The sequence below is a fragment of the Pagrus major genome, chromosome 17, assembly GCF_040436345.1.
Source record: "Pagrus major chromosome 17, Pma_NU_1.0".
Classification (NCBI taxonomy): domain Eukaryota; kingdom Metazoa; phylum Chordata; class Actinopteri; order Spariformes; family Sparidae; genus Pagrus; species Pagrus major.
Window position 1 is genome coordinate 19,586,417 of NC_133231.1, and position 16,077 is coordinate 19,602,493.

At 43.9% G+C, this 16,077-nt stretch overlaps 1 protein-coding gene across 2 annotated transcripts; it reads left to right on the forward strand.

Moving 5' to 3' along the window:
- Positions 1-292: 292 nt before the first annotated feature.
- Positions 293-16,077, forward strand: prkcg (protein kinase C, gamma). 2 transcript variants are annotated; one of them, XM_073485280.1, is made up of 16 exons: positions 293-534; positions 4,118-4,149; positions 4,265-4,347; positions 5,233-5,344; positions 6,838-6,966; positions 7,078-7,234; positions 7,454-7,668; positions 8,098-8,282; positions 10,571-10,744; positions 11,038-11,129; positions 11,589-11,651; positions 11,820-11,958; positions 13,893-13,973; positions 14,169-14,276; positions 14,944-15,084; positions 15,916-16,077. In XM_073485280.1, the coding sequence occupies exons 1-16, from the start codon at positions 293-295 to the stop codon at positions 16,075-16,077; spliced, it is 2,115 nt and encodes a 704-aa protein (XP_073341381.1). The 2 variants fall into 2 exon arrangements, with proteins under 2 accessions (XP_073341381.1, XP_073341380.1); XM_073485279.1 differs by having other exon boundaries at positions 7,454-7,655; positions 8,085-8,282.

Sequence of the window (16,077 nt, forward strand, 5' to 3'; positions counted from 1 at the left end):
ATTCATCCTTTCTCGATCTTTCTCTCCACCACGTCACTCCTTCACCGCTCCCTACCCTACATCCCATGTGCCATTAATACAACTCCTGTCTCAACCATGACCCATTACACTTTCCATCCCTCCTCCTCCTCCTCCTCCCCCTCCTCTTCCTCCTCCTCCATGTCCTTGCCTCCTCCCCTCCTCCCTCTCGCATGTTCAAGGTCTTTCGCCTGCACAACTCTATACCCTCCTCGCTGACACTCATCATCCATCCCCTCCTTCTCTGCTCTTCCCTCTGTATCCTCCAGGCATCATGTCCACCCCAGTCTCCCCTTCCCCCTCACTCTCCCCGTTGACATTGGCCTCCCCGACATCGGCAGCCTCCCCCGGTGCTTCCCCTCTGCCCTCGCCCCTCGCCCCTCCACCCAGGGTTCCCGTCTTCCAGAGGAAGGGCGCGCTCAAACACAAGAGGATCGTTGAGGTGAAAGACCATCAGTTCACAGCCCGCTTCTTCAAGCAGCCCACCTTCTGCAGCCACTGCACCGACTTCATCTGGTAACACACATACATACATGAACACACACACACACACACACACACACAGCTGCACATTCACACAGACACCAACCTGGCAGTTCATAAGCCGCCTCCTCAGGCAGCCCACTACTCCATCTGATTCTGACTTTCTTTGCACTTTTTCTGTCTTACACCAGATCCAGCTGCCTGCTGGAGAAACAGCCTACACTATGCAGCCACCACACTGACCTTATGTGATCACATAACCTCACCTCCACAATGCAGCCCACACAATGCTGCAGTTACTTTAGGAACTTCACACACATACAGTATACACACAATTAGGACAGAGTTTTTTTTAGCCTGCCCACAAAGTTAGAACACATGCAAACATGCACAAACACACACAGGCAGCAGTGTAGGAGGAATTTTAAAGATTTTAAAGGGAAACTCTATCCATTCAGCATTTCACTTCCAGAAAGCTGAGGGAATCACAGAGGACAGATTAAAATGACAATGGTCAAAATTGGCTGAGATATCCCATATTTTTGACTATGGTGTGGGCTAATCTCCAAAAATGCTGTATCCTGCAATTCCCATAATGCAACTCAGTAGCGACTTTAATTAGGTCCCACTATCTCACCATCAGGGGGTTATTTTTCAGATTTTAGAAAAGCCAGAAAAACACATGGAACTGGTTTTATGAAACTTAACTTCATGCGTAAAACCAGAAACACAGAAAAGGCTTCATTAGAAATACCTGCATTCAAAAATGTTCCAAAGTGCAGATTTAACTTCAAGTATAAGCAGTGAAATGAACGTGGGCTTTTAAGCTACTAATTCTAAAATGTAATCTGCTTTGTGTTGTTAGATTTATAATGTTAAACACATTGTGCAACTTGTACCTTATTTAATTGTTGTGGTTGCTCCAGGTGGTGCTAGAGTTTACACTCATTGCTGTCCCCTGAAAACCACATATCTCCAAATATGAGGGTTTGAATTTTTCAACTAAAGGATGTATTGTTCCTTTATGGGTTGAGAAAATTCTCCTACTTTCTCCATTTGATAATAATGTAATAAATCATAAGACAGATGGAAAACAAGTAGTTGTAAAAGTGCATCGTCACAAAGCTGTTTGTCTTGCTCATGAAAAGTTGATGTTTTGGAGATACATAATTTTCACAGGACAGGGATGATCTGTTTTCTGCAAAAAATAATCTGCAAAATGTTGACAGGTACAGTACAGGACTTAAAGGGTAACGCAGTGGCTAAGTTGCATTGTGGGTAATGTATGCAACAGGTTTTGAAAGAATGCATGGAATAAAAAAGGTGATTTTGATCATTTGTTCTTAAACTTTCCATCTTGAGTCAAGCAGTGTAATAGGAGTGCAATACTAGACTAGTGGACTGCTTTTCAAAACCTGTCATCTACATTACCCACAATGCAACTGACATCCCTAGAGGCAATTAATCAAATTACATGTACTTCCCACTGGAGACACAAAAGACTTTATACTGCTTTTTTCACATACGCAGTAATATTCCTCAAGACCTGTAAACACACTTTAATGTGTATAATTGGTAGAGTTACCCTGTATTTTGTTAATGTATAATGCATGGACATTCAAAACAACCATGCAGTGAGCTTGTTCCGCTCGCTGAAGCCGTGGCAGTGTGTGTGTGTAAGTGGTTGTGCGGTTGTGCGGTTGTGTGTTTGGACATATGGCGCGGGTGTATGTCGGATGCAGGGCGGTGCATGTGCCAGCAGCCTCTGGGTAGCTTTCAGGACATTTCTCCAACTGGCTGCTGTCTTGGTCGCGGTAGCAGCACTTAGCTCAGGGTGAAAACTCTTTTCCTTCACGCAGGATGTCAACCTGGGTGTTGAAGCCCCCAGGGGGAATTGGTCTGTTAATTAAAGACTAAGAAAAGATAGGCCTAATTTTGAAATGTAAATATCTTGTTTATTAAGTCAGCCTCTTAAAGGCAATGAGTTGTAAATTAGGCTCCTTTGATTATCAAGCAAGTGACATTGTCCTTAAAGGACAGAGTGACATTGGTGTCACAGCTCTGTCTCATGTGTGGTTGGAGTCAGTAACCTGCTCACTGAATAACTCAAACAGATCCAAGGACAGCTCCAACAGGCCTTTTTCACAGCAGACATTTCGACTTGTCATAGTGTTACAAATAACATTAGTGATCGCTCTTTTCTGTGCAAGTGTCCTAGTAAGCTGTGACAGTGTGACAGTGAGCGTGCATGTGCAGCACCAGGACCCTGAAATTGATGCAGCGAAATGGAATTTAGCCACCATTCATCTTAATACCAGTTAATTTGTAATCAATACCGTCCGGACTGTTTCTGAGTATTCTGGTCAGTTTTATGCTGTTTTTTTGATGCACCCCTTTTGACTCATTAGCATGTGTTGGAGAAGCGTTTGAACGCATCATTAAATTTAAAATGCAGTGAATTCCCTGTGATATCCAGCCAGCAAGCAACACTGTTGCTTCTCTCTGAATCCATACCTGGTTCTCTATTGCTCTCTACTGGTCAAAAAGCAGAACTGGCCTCACTCGCTCAGTGCTGCAGACAGAGGCTAATGTTGAATGCTGATCAAGGATCAGATTACCCTCCCCAACCCCATCTTTAATTATTACTCAGCCAGATGGTGAACTGATTTTAGATCAGTGATTATGGTCAGTTTCCTATGAACCCCTGGGCCTCTCCAGTATGATTGTGAAGGAGGCTCTCGGCGGTGTCTGGTTCGTCTCCGCCTTTCTAAACCTCCTAATCAAAACTTGATTCACAGCAGGCAGGCCGCTGAGTGGACTCTTTAGTCAATCAATGGCTTTAATTATTCAATTAAAGCTCCGAGGAGATGCTGGAAACTCGCCAACACCGCAGTTCTGGAAACAGGAGAATTGTGTTTATGTGTGTGTGTGTGACAATAATGGACAGTGCTGTGCTTGACCTGGTCAGCAGCGTGGCTTAGAAAGGAAACTTCAAACTTTACACGTAATCCCTTTGTTTGTCAGGTTGGTAGCCCCTTGCACAGCTGATGAGACGGAGTTTGTTCTCAACTCCTGCTTGTGGGTTGGTCTTAAAGGTGAAATGAGTAAGAATTTTATTTTAAAACATTCCAAAATTCACTAAAATGTGAAGAAACAACAGATGTCGTGTCAAAGACGTCTATGTACTGAAGTTAGCGTGCTAACCAGCCATACCCGTGCCTAAAAACCTCTTTCTCCTAGCAGTCCAAAGCTCTTATCCAGCAGTATAAACACCAACACTCTCCTGGTAGTCTGGCTAGATGCACAGCTAACTGATCTAACAAGCTAACAGTAGCTAAAGTTATGGATGCTAATAAAAGAATACAGTTGGCAGCAGTTAGCAGGTAGTCTGGTGACAGCTGCACCTATTTTTTTTGGGATGAATTCAAGGTGGCCAGTTTTTACATATTGCACCTTTAATACAGGATGGAATAATGAAACAGTCCTTTCTCCGTCTTGGCAGCATTATCTTTACTCTTCTGTCTGAGAAACAGTCTCAATAAATACAGTATTTCACCTTAAAGAGGAGTCGAGGAGATTGTATTTGTCTCTTAATCCATGTGCCTTTTTCACTCAGGGGCATCGGCAAGCAGGGATTCCAATGTCAAGGTAAAGATAAACCCGGTGTTATTGCCTTTTTCCGCAGTATTTAATCTTCTCAGATGATTTTCTCAGCGTGACTGATTCATTTTTTGAGGATATTTTTGCTCTGTGTTTCCTCCAGTTTGCAGTTTTGTGGTCCACAAAAGATGTCACGAGTTTGTGACCTTCACTTGTCCCGGCTCTGTGGCGGGCCCCAAACCAGATGTGAGTAGATGTGTCTGTGTTTCCACGACAGCTCTGCCACATTTACTTTCCTCTTATGTTATGTTTCCTGTCGTCATCATATTTAGCCATCCTCTTGTTGCCGGTAACATGTGTGCATGACTCATCTGTCAATCCATACATCCTTTTGCAGGCTCGTCCTATCTGTGACGTCTGCACTCATGTCATGTCATCCTACAAGGCCTCGGAGATGCAGGGAGTTGGAGATAGAGAGTGGGGGAGACACAGGTGGAGGGTGGGAGGGACTGATAAGAGGGAGAATTAGTGGCGGCGAGAGAGCAACAGACTGCTCCGTCTTCCTCTCTGTGGCATTTTGAGGATTTCAGGGAGATTTGTCTTCATTTTTGGTCTTCCAGCCAAATAAACTGCTTCAGAAATGAGGTCAAGGGGAACATGCGTGTATTGGTGCGTGTGTCGGTGTGTGTTTGAGTGAAAATGGATGAGAGAGTGAGCGGAACACACACACAGAGGGAGAGAAGAGGTGTTTTTAAATAGAGACTCAGAGGGACGAGGGAAGGAAAACAGTTTGGGAGAATGTGGTGTGTGGAGAGCGGCGGTGGTGGTGGTGGGGTCTGATGAGCAGAAGAGAGATAAAAATGATTCATCCCTCTCTGCTCACTACACACACGCACACACACGCTCTCACACACAGCCTTGCCTAGATGCACTCTCATTTATATGTCCTCTCCCAGTGGAGAAATCTAATTGGCTTGTCCATGAATACCCCACTCAACATCTTGCCACTAATCATACTCTGCATATGCGTGTGTAAATGTGTGTGTGTGTTCACAGTTTATCCATTGGTCACACTGTGTGTGCGTGTATATGTGTGACTACTCAATGCAGATTGTTTCTGTTGGATTTCAGGACCTGAAGAGTCGACACACGTTTAAGGTCCAAACTTACTCCAGTCCGACCTTCTGCGACCACTGTGGCTCGTTGCTGTACGGCCTCATACACCAGGGCATGAAATGTTCCAGTGAGTTGCACCGCTTTGTTATAAATCTGTGTTCTTGTATTAGTCATGTTGTGGGGATAAAAATCAGCCCTCACAGGCACATTGTAACTCGTCTCCCAGACAAAATTAGCCTCCAAAAATTAGCTGAAAATGAAGCGGTTACAGTTATATTAGGGTATTTTGGGAAATACGCTCCAGGAAGTTACTAATGTGCCTGACGAAGAAACAAATCGTTTTTACCCTTTTTTTAACAACTAAAGAAGAGATATGATGTGTTAATTAGTAAGCCTTAGAGTCGCTGATAGGTGAATTTTGTTGTCTTCAGACAACAAAGGCAGGCTCGCTGTTTCCACAGGTTTTCAGTTTTCATGCTAAGCTAAGCTAAGCTAACTGGCTGATCTCTGTGGACTTACAGTGTAATTAAAGGTGAGACATGACAGATGCATCTTCCTGTATTTCCCAAAATGTCAAGCTGTTCCTTTCAAGGTGCCCTGTGGAGTTTTTTTGTAAACACACAAAAGTTGTGTCTACTCAACAAAACGCATTGTGTGAACCCTCGAGGTCATACAAATGTGTTGAGTGCATTTCCTGCATCATAAAACATCTGAAAATCAATAGTCTGTTGTTTACATCCACGTTTGCTTGCTCGTAGTCTTCTTCGCTTCCCTCGTTGACTCCTTGCTCAGTTTTTACACACGTTACTGCAACTGATTGTTGATCAGTGGAATAGCATCAGACCAACTGTGGTCATGCCGCCGGCGCCGACCCAGTTGTAAAGACATTGCCCTAGAGCGCTACTAGTGGTCAAAAACTCCACAGGGTTCCTTTAAAGTGTGACACTACAGATGAAATAATAGTTTTTTCATTGTCAGTTTAGAGATTTTGGGCTGTTTTGCTTCCATAACTTTTTATTTTATTTTAGTTCAGGTTTTTGTTTTGGAAATGCATGTTAGTGCATTTAATTAGACGGCCTTTCATATTTCAGAAAACTCAAAAAATAACCTTCATTAAAATAAAAAAGATCAAAAAGATAAAATGATTTAAACGATACATATCTTTAAAGCTGGTTTCTTCCAAACGATTTTGTTTTTTCTCATACTCTGGCACAGTTTTGCTCATATATCATTCATAGCCTGATTTATATATAATTATATTCTGAAAAACACTGCAAAAATGTTTTTATTATGGCTGCTGAGAGTATTTTCTGATGAAATGAGATATCCAGAATTCCCTCTGTAAAAACCTTTGACTCTAATGTGTCTACAAAATGGAACAACATTGTTAACCTGGCTTTATCCAAAGTTCAGATTTCTGTTCTGGGAGTGTATGCAAATGACAGCATATTTAATTAGAAAAAAGCTCATTTGCATATTTAAACGTAACATTTCAAAAATAATTGTAGTAATCAACTGAGGATGTTTCATGGTGATTTTACCTTGTTGACCTGGGTGTCTGCGGTTTTACAATGTCTTGAACAGTGAATGTTGAGTTTATGTGTATCTTTCTGCTGTGAGGTTGTGACATGAACGTCCATCGACGGTGTGAGACCAGTGTTCCCAGTCTCTGTGGCCAGGACCATACAGAGAAGAGAGGGAGGATCCACCTGACCATCAGAGGAGAGTCGGAGGATGTCTTTGTCACAGGTGCGAGGACCCACTGGACGATGGGAAGTGTTGTTTTAAAGAGAAGTGGGATTACACGGGTAATGAAGGATTTCTGTCTCTGAACTTTCTATTATTCTTCTTTCTCTGCAGTGCGGGAGGCTCGTAACCTGATGCCCATGGATCCAAACGGCCTGTCGGACCCGTATGTTAAACTGAAATTGATTCCAGACCCCAAGAGCCACAGCAAACAGAAGACCAAGACCATCCGCTCGACACTCAATCCCGTCTGGAATGAGAGTTTCACCTTGTGAGTCCTTGTGAACTTAAAACTTGCACTGGGACAAGATGAGCCATAAAAAGGAGCCTGAACTACAAAATAATTAAGGACAGAATGACTATCTATGACATTCAGTAGACTTGAGATATAAGGAAAATGCCTCAGAAACCTTGAGTGAGTTAGCTCACCTGCCTACATAGCGAGCTAACTCTCCCCAGTGACTTTGAGTTTTTGTGTTTGTCTCTCCAGCTCAGTGCGCGGTCACCAGTGGGACAGACGGCTGTCTGTGGAGGTGTGGGACTGGGACCGCACGTCCAGGAACGACTTCATGGGAGCGCTGTCTTTCGGAGTGAGTGAGATCTTCAGGCGCCCGATCAGCGGCTGGTTCAAACTGCTCGCCCAGGACGAGGGGGAGTACTACAACATCCCCGTGCCAGACCCAGACCTGCAGGTAGGATACGCTGGTCGTCAAGGTGAACAAAAAGCAACAGTGGAGATATATACACCTGTATCACCCAAGTGATACCATTTATTCTGAGGCCTTGGCATAGCCTTTAACAGTTTATGATTACCTTCATCTAATAAACAACAGCTGCCACCGCTCACACTGGGTCAGGATCTTGAACTGTCCCTCGACTTACAGTTCTGTCTGAGGAAAAAGAGAGTAAGATTTATGCCTGGTGTTGTAGCTAAATAATTACATAATAAATTACACAGAGTCCCCTCCCTTCCCTGTTACACTCCGTCTCCACCAGGGTGCAGGATTGTTCTGCCTGACTAATCCAAAACCAGGGGTGGGAAGGTTTGTTCAGGTTTTCTGTGTGTGTGCTGGACTGCATCCAGCCATTCATCTCTCCATCCTCCCACTACGACTCTCCAGGAGCCTCAGCCAGACGTCACAACGCCCTCTCTGCCTCCAGCAACACCTGTCCCGCTCTCTGAGGCGTTCCCCGTGGCCCTGTCCCCTACCCCTGTACCATCATGTCCTCCTGTCCACACCCCGGGCCCTGCCAAAGTCAGAGTGAGCATCCACGACTTCAACTTCCTCATGGTGCTGGGCAAAGGCAGCTTTGGCAAGGTAAACACAGCCGCCACTGAGACCAAATGCCATCTCTTTTACACACAATCATCTGTTAGTGATATCAAAGAGGCCCTTCATGCTTAAAGCAACAGAGAATACGCTCGGCTTTAAATAATTTCTACTACTGGTGGACTTGACCTTCAAGTGGCATTTCATTCAGCAGCTCCTCTTTCTTACTAACATGCTCATCGCCTCTCCTGCCACTGCCAAATGATTCATTTAACCCTTAGCTTCTTCTTTAGTGTCGTCAGCAGTCGTGAGCTCAGGCTTGCTGGCTTCCTACATGCCACACAGGCAGGCAGACAATCCTCCTGGAGGTGTTCGTTTCAAGGGAGCCTCTGCTCTCCATTTTCTCTTTAATTCCCCAGTAGATGAGGCATAATGAAGAGAAGAGAGTTTTGAGTCCTTCTTCCTCCTCTGAAATCCCCCTGCGTTGTTTCATAACTGTCAGAGGAGAGTCTACAGAGGGCAGGAGAAATAGACTCGACTTACGTAAGAAGTGAGAAGAAAAAAAACACGACCCAAGAAAGGAGAGACAGACCCTGGGGCTGCTGAGTGAGGGGAAGTGAGAAAGAGACAGACAGATAGAGGGAAGGAAGGAAGGCTTAGTGTGCTGCAAGAAGTGACAAAATGACTAAAAGGAAATGGGATAACAAGAGCGGAAAAAGAGGGAAAACTACATGTAGATTTTTAATATTCTGAAGAGTCCCATTTTTATGCGTTAGTTTGAGAGAGCAGGAGACACGATCACAGAGGACGGCAGGATTTCTCTCAGTGACTGGCAGTTCATCAATACCACACACACACTCACACATACACAACCCTCCTTTCAAGCACCTTTGTGCAGTCACATATTGATTCCTGAAAAATGAAACCGTGTAATTTTCTGTACCATTCACCACTATTTGAAAGTAAAATGAGATCCTTCAGTGACCATTACAGCACAGCGCTGCAGGTTGGCCGCACAATTTGAAAATTGCTCTGTTGTTGTCAGCACTTTCCTGCCGCTCTTGACCATATCTTTGCCGTGGACCGCAGTAAACCTCGGGTCACGCGGTCCTCATTGTAGAAAATGATGCATCATTAGAGCAACCAGCTAGCAGCCATTTTCACAGGGGTGCAAAATGTATTTTTAATGTCTGATAGAAACAACAGAGCTGCTTCCCCTTTGCATATATAACATTAACCTGGACTCTAAATTGCGAGTAGGTGTGAATGTGATTGGTTGTTTGTCTCTATATATCAGCCCTGTGATGAACTGGCGACTTGTCCAAGGTGTACCCCGCCATGGATGGATGGATGTCTGTTACATGCACTTTATTAACACTTTTACTTTAGCAAGCACTACTACTTTAGCACTTGTTTCAAAACATAAAAAAACAACCAAAACAGAATATGATACCCCTTTTACACTGGACGAAAAACCCACTAACACCCACTTACATCTGGCTTTTGTCTTCAATATGAACGTGTACAATTAGCATTCATTCCACGTCAAACGATGCTCATCAGCCCCAGCTCTGATCGGCCCTTTTCAGGTGCGATGCCATGACGTGTGTTGAAGTTGAGGACACTGACTTGTTAGTATCTTTCCATCCAACGCATATACACGCTAACTTTGGTGTAAAATGGTATTAATGGCTCTGTACAGCTTGTCTGGCATAACTCTATACTCTCGGATACCCAAGATCCCAAATTGATTTGGAAAAAAAGGTTTTTTATGTGTAATTAAAGTTGTTGGGTGAACTGATTCTTTAATGATAACTTGTTTATCTTTTGCACTATTTTACTTCCTTACCACTATGTGCAGCTTTCGATGCTGGGGCACTTGGTATGACACATGCGTTGCACATAATCACCAAAATATTACAAACATGCCTCAAAAGCACATCATTTTGTTAAAACAGCAGAACTAGTTTCCTCTCAACTGGAGCACCTTGTCACTCATAACACAATGACCTAAAAAACGTTCAGTACAGGCAGCGTTACAGTACTGTACATGCATAATCCTGTTGAGAGTTGAAAAATAAGCTTGAGTGAGAGAGCACAAAGCAATGAAAAAACTATTAAAAAAAAGTCAATTTTCTCATTTAAAAAAATGCTTCTTTTTTTACACAGTTGTACTCATCATCCTCTTCTTCCCTTCATACCAGTCAGTTGGTGCAGTGTTGTCTTTGAATAAACATTGTGTTTATTTATGGGCTTCAGCATGCAGTAGCTCCCTTAAAAGTCTTGGGATTTTCACAGTTACAGTAACTTTCCCTCCTCTCTGTGTGTCTGTTCAGGTGCTGCTGGCAGAGGAGCGAGGCAGCGAGCGTCTGTTCGCAGTCAAAGTGTTGAAGAAAGACGTTCTCTTCCAGGACGAGGACACGGAGAGCGCACTGGTGGAGAGGAGAGTTCTGGCACTTTCCTCTCGCCCTCACTTCCTCACATCGCTCTACTGCGCCTTCCAGACTGAGGTGTGTGTGCGTGTAGGTCTGTGTGTGTATAGAAGGTGCACTGGATCCTAAATGAACCACATAACTTTCATTAAATTGTCCATAAAGCTGCCTGACATTTTGGCTGCGTGGTCCTCCGAGGAGTTGTTTCAGTCCAGGTTGGCTGAGAATTACGATTAATATATTAAATAATTAGCTTGCTTTCTTTAACAAGGTCCCTGGTCCTGGAGGAGAGGTTTTAACAGATTGCTTTTTAATTTGAACAAGAGGTGATTATGCATGGAGAGTGTGTGTAAATGTGTGTGTTTCTGCAGGACCGCCTGTATTATGTGATGGAATACGTCAACGGAGGAGACCTGATGTTTCACATTCAGATTGTCGGCAAGTTCAAAGAGCCTCACGCAGCGTATGTAGTCAAAAAGCTCCTTTCTTCCTTTAATCACAATCCTCATCTACATCATCTCATTTCCTGCCTTTCCTTTATTCTCTGTTCCTTTACATACACACTCATCTCTTAGCTTTGTTCATTATACCTGGTGACTCATAAAAAGTCATCAACTCAAGTACCGGCCCTCTTCTCTTTCCTCCGACTTTCTCCTCCCACTAATCTCATCTTTTCATCTACATTTCCCTCCCCCTGGCCGTTCGTTTAATCAATAATCTTTGATCAATCATCTAAAACTAATTTTTACCCTGTTGCTCATTTCCAGCTTCCTCCTCCAGCCTTTCATCTATTTGGTTACCCTCCCTTTCATCACCCTCTTGAGCTCCATTCCTCGCTGAAAACCTTCACCAATTTTCTGAAAGATAAAGCAACCAGTAGCGAGTCCCAGCCCCTACCAACCCTCCTTCTCTCTTCCTCCAGGTTTTATGCAGCAGAGATCGCGGTCGGCCTCTTCTTCCTCCACAGCAAAGGCATCATCTACAGGTAGAGAAGTGGGCTGCTCGTCTGACACGGCCTGGTTTGTCGCTGCTCTGCAGTGCAGCACACAGACGTGACACAGATTTATCATGTCTTTTGTAGCTAATGACTGTTATAAAGATGTTATCTATCAAAATGATTCATGCCTCTGTGATCAATCTCCTCCGTTCTCAGGGATCTAAAGCTGGATAATGTGCTGCTTGACAGCGAGGGCCACATAAAGATAGCTGACTTCGGGATGTGCAGGGAGGGCATGTTCGAGGGCGACACCACGCGCACCTTCTGCGGCACCCCTGACTACATCGCCCCCGAGGTACTGTACGCCAACGTCACGGTCCAGACTAACGTCTGAACTTCCCTCATTTGTTCCTTAGTTCCCTCATTTCCCCCTCGTCTCACCCCTGTCTTCCCCTCTTCGTTTTCTTGACCTGTTTTGCAGCGCTGTGAGACGGCGACTTGCTTCACTGCAGCTCCCCTCATCTCCCCCGTCCTCTCTGACCTTGTCAGCATTTTTGAATAATTAACTCCACATGATTCAATTAGCGGTGCTGTGTGCTTGTGCTATAAGAACGTTGCACAGAAATCGCTATTGCCCTTCAGAGACCTTGTATTACCAGTATTGCCTTTCTCCTACTGCGATTGACGTTTAAAGGGTCACTCCACCAATTTTATACGTTAACATGTCTTTACAGGTCTTGCTAAGTACTACTGCATATGTGAAAAAAGTGGCATAAAGCCCTTTGTGGCTCCAGAGGAAAGCTGCATGTGGGCTGTCAACTTTCTTCCAGTGATGTCAGTCAGTGGCGATGTTGCATTGTGGGTTATGTAGTCTACTGGTCCAAAATGCTGTTGGACTCATTCTGAACAGTTTAAAAAACAAATCAAAACCGATACAGCGATACAAGAGATACCACCTTTTTTATTCTGCACATTCTTCTTCCTTTTCAAAACCTGGCGCCTACATTACCCACGATGCAACTTAGCCACTAAGTGGCATCACTAGAGGCAATTTTGTCATATTACATGCAGCTTCCTCTTGAGCCACAAAAGGCTACAAACTACTTTTTCACATATGCAGTAGTCCTCCCAAAGACCTAAATGCACTTGGCTGAGTTGCATTGTGGGTAATGTAGGAGCTCGATAGAAAAATAATTAGTGGTATAAAACATGCGATATCTCTGGTTCTGCTGTATCAATGTTGATCACTTGTTTTTAAATGGTCCATAAGAAGTCCAACAGTGTAAGTGTAACAGTTTTTTTAAAACCCATCACCTGCATTACCCACAATGCAACGAAGCCACTGAGTGACATCATTCGAGACAATTCACCAGATTACACGCAGCTTCCTCTGGAGCCACAAAAGGCTTTATACTACTTTTTTCCACAATGCAGTTGCACTCCACGAGACCTGTAAACACACTTTAATGTGTAAAATTTGTGTAGCGGCTCTTTAAGGTTATTAACTCCCCCGAGAGTCGCACAAACCACTGAAAAATAACTGAAGAATAATAGGATATTGTAACGATGCACATTTCAGCTGGAAAACGATGGAGGTGGTTTTGCTTGACACTCTTTTGAAATGCAAAAGCTGTAAGCTGTATATATTTACCTTACAAATTGTTTGTGTACGCAGTTTTTCTCTCAAGTCATCCTAAACGAATTAAATTCCGAGAAAGAGTGAAGGTGACATCCTGCCTGTTTGGTTGGTGGACTTGTAGTAAACAGACAGAGAGAGAAAGAGAAATAGAAAGAGAAGATGTGACTGTTGTGCATGTCTTTGATATTGTAAACCTTGCTATGGAACCCCTGGGTATTGACTCTCTTATGTAAACACCCATTGATTCTCCTGCATCTGCCATTTTGGAAGAGATACAATATATTTCCCCAGGGGCTGGGAATTGTTCCCTTGTGCACTCTCCCTCCCTCCCTCCCTCCCTCCCTCTCTCTGCCCTGCACACACACACAAACACACACACATACACACACCGGGGAAACAAACAAACACACAAAGCCAAAGTCATGTGCTGATTATTACTGAGCCCATTCATACATTTACCCTCCCTAATGCCATGCTTTCCCTTTCCCCCCCACCTCTGCTTTTTTGTCTCCGATAGCTGCGTATCATCCGAGCAGCCGACTGCTACAACTGCGCTTTCTCTCACGCTTCCTGTCTTCTTTCTACTTCCTAATCTCTGCGCTGCCATTCTTCCTCTTTATCTCCTCTCCTGTTCTCTCCATCCTTTTCAGATTGTGGCATATCAGCCTTATGATAAAGCAGTAGACTGGTGGTCCTATGGAGTACTGATGTATGAAATGCTGGCAGGACAGGTAACACTCAGCTTAATCCCAACAATAGACCTGTGTGCACACACACTTAAGCCTCCAGTACTTGTCCTTTGTAATCACTTCAAAAGACTTTCAAAAGAACTTTAATTTCAATATATTTGCTTTCACTTTGCTCGCAGGGCCTCATGGCTTCTTTTTTTTTCTTCTTCTCTCTCTCTTTCTATCTTTTCCTTGCAGCCACCATTTGATGGTATTGACGAGGAGGAGCTGTTTCAGTCCATCATGGAGCAGAGTGTCGTCTACCCGAAGAGTCTCACCCGTGAAGCTGTCGCTATCTGCAAGGGAGTAAGTCACCCTTCATTTCCTTCTTACTCATAAAACTTTTACACACAGAAAATTAAGATAAATGCAAATCCGAAACATTAAAGGAAATTACATCATATTACATTTCTGAAATATATTAAAAAAGGGTTAGCAAAACTTGAGAGCATATTATGTAACATTTCTGCATTATTAATAGTCTGAAAACTACTAGACCTATGTTATATATTTTGTTAAGTTGTGTTTACATTATTTCATTGTTTCCAATCATGTTCAAAACCAGCAAATCAGGGGCGTCAATTCCATTTACCTCCTGAAACACTCAAACGCTAGACGATACGTCAGAGAGTGAGAAAGGAAGCCGCCACACTAGCTAGCTAAACACACTTACCATTGTTTGTATTGCTCACTCTGACATAGATTTTCACACAGACATGAGAGTGGTATCTAGCTTCTCATTTAACTCTCAGCGAGAAAGTGAAGAAGTGTATTTCCAAAAATGTCAAACTGTTTCTTCAAAATGAACACGCAGTCAATAAAATTACTTTGGATTACTATTTTTCAAATACAGCAAAGTTTACCATGTACATTGTTGACAACTGCAACAAAAAGCAAAACAAACAGAAAACATTCACCTGTATCCCATGGTAACCATCATATTTTCTGCTTCTTCTCTTCACTCTTACCCCAGCTTCTGACAAAGCACCCGGCCAAGCGCCTAGGCGCCGGAGAAGAGGCAGAGAGGGATATCAGGGAACATCCGTTCTTCCGCTGGATTGACTGGGACCGTCTGGAGAGACTGGAGATCCAGCCGCCCTTCAAACCCAGAACTGTCAGTTGAACAGATGGACTACACACTCTATAAACTTTATTTTCTTTCTTTCTGTCTTTCTTTCTTTCTGTCCTTCCTTGCCAGTCTCGTCCCTCCTCCCCCTCTCTTCCCTGTCTTTTCGTCTCTGTCTCTCGGAGGACACTTTTAGGGAATTGAAGCTGTCACTTTCTTCCATCTGTCTCCTCTCTCTTAAACTCCCACGCTCTCTCCCTCATTTCCCTGCATGCCTCCTGTCTAAGCTGTCCATATTGTGTTGGACATTTCATCCCCTCTTCTTCCCTCCATCACTCTCCCCCGTTTCCCTCTCTTTTCTCTCTTTTCTCTCTTTCATCACCTCCACTGGTTCCCAGAGATGGGCTCTGAGCGCTCACAAACAGACAGTCCAGTCATAATAGACGGGACCCTCTGACCTTGGGGTCCTGCCTACTCCGCCCATATGCAAATGTATGTCATCATTAGCCTGCCACACTCCAGTTTGCGGCCCTGATGGCCAATGGTGAGGTGTGCCTTGAGTGAGCTGAGTGTGCTCAGGGGTTAGAGGCCAGGCCCATTAGCCAAATGAGATTCATATCATCCAGCAGTAAGGCCGTCGTATGCTGTTAAGGAGCTGGAATAGAAGACGTGAGCAGATTTCTTCCAACAGTAGGTGTGGTAGAGAGCTCCTCAGAGAGAAAAGGAGGGTGTGGGCGAGAAAAAGAGAGAAAACGGAGGTGGTGTCTTTTTATAATCTGACTTTTCTTGTGTTGTTTCTTTTTTCAGGAGAATGATTCAATCAGCCTGAACCACAAATATGTGATCATGCACGTTTAATCTGCTCTTCTTCTCCATCAGGGTGGGAAAAAAGGTGAGAATTTCGACAAGTTCTTCACAGCGGCTCCGTCAGCGCTCACTCCCTCTGACCCGGATATACTAGCAGCTATGAACCAGGAGGACTTCGAGGGCTTCTCCTTCCTAAACCCAGACTTTGCCCCGTCGCCTCTCACCGCTGTTTGA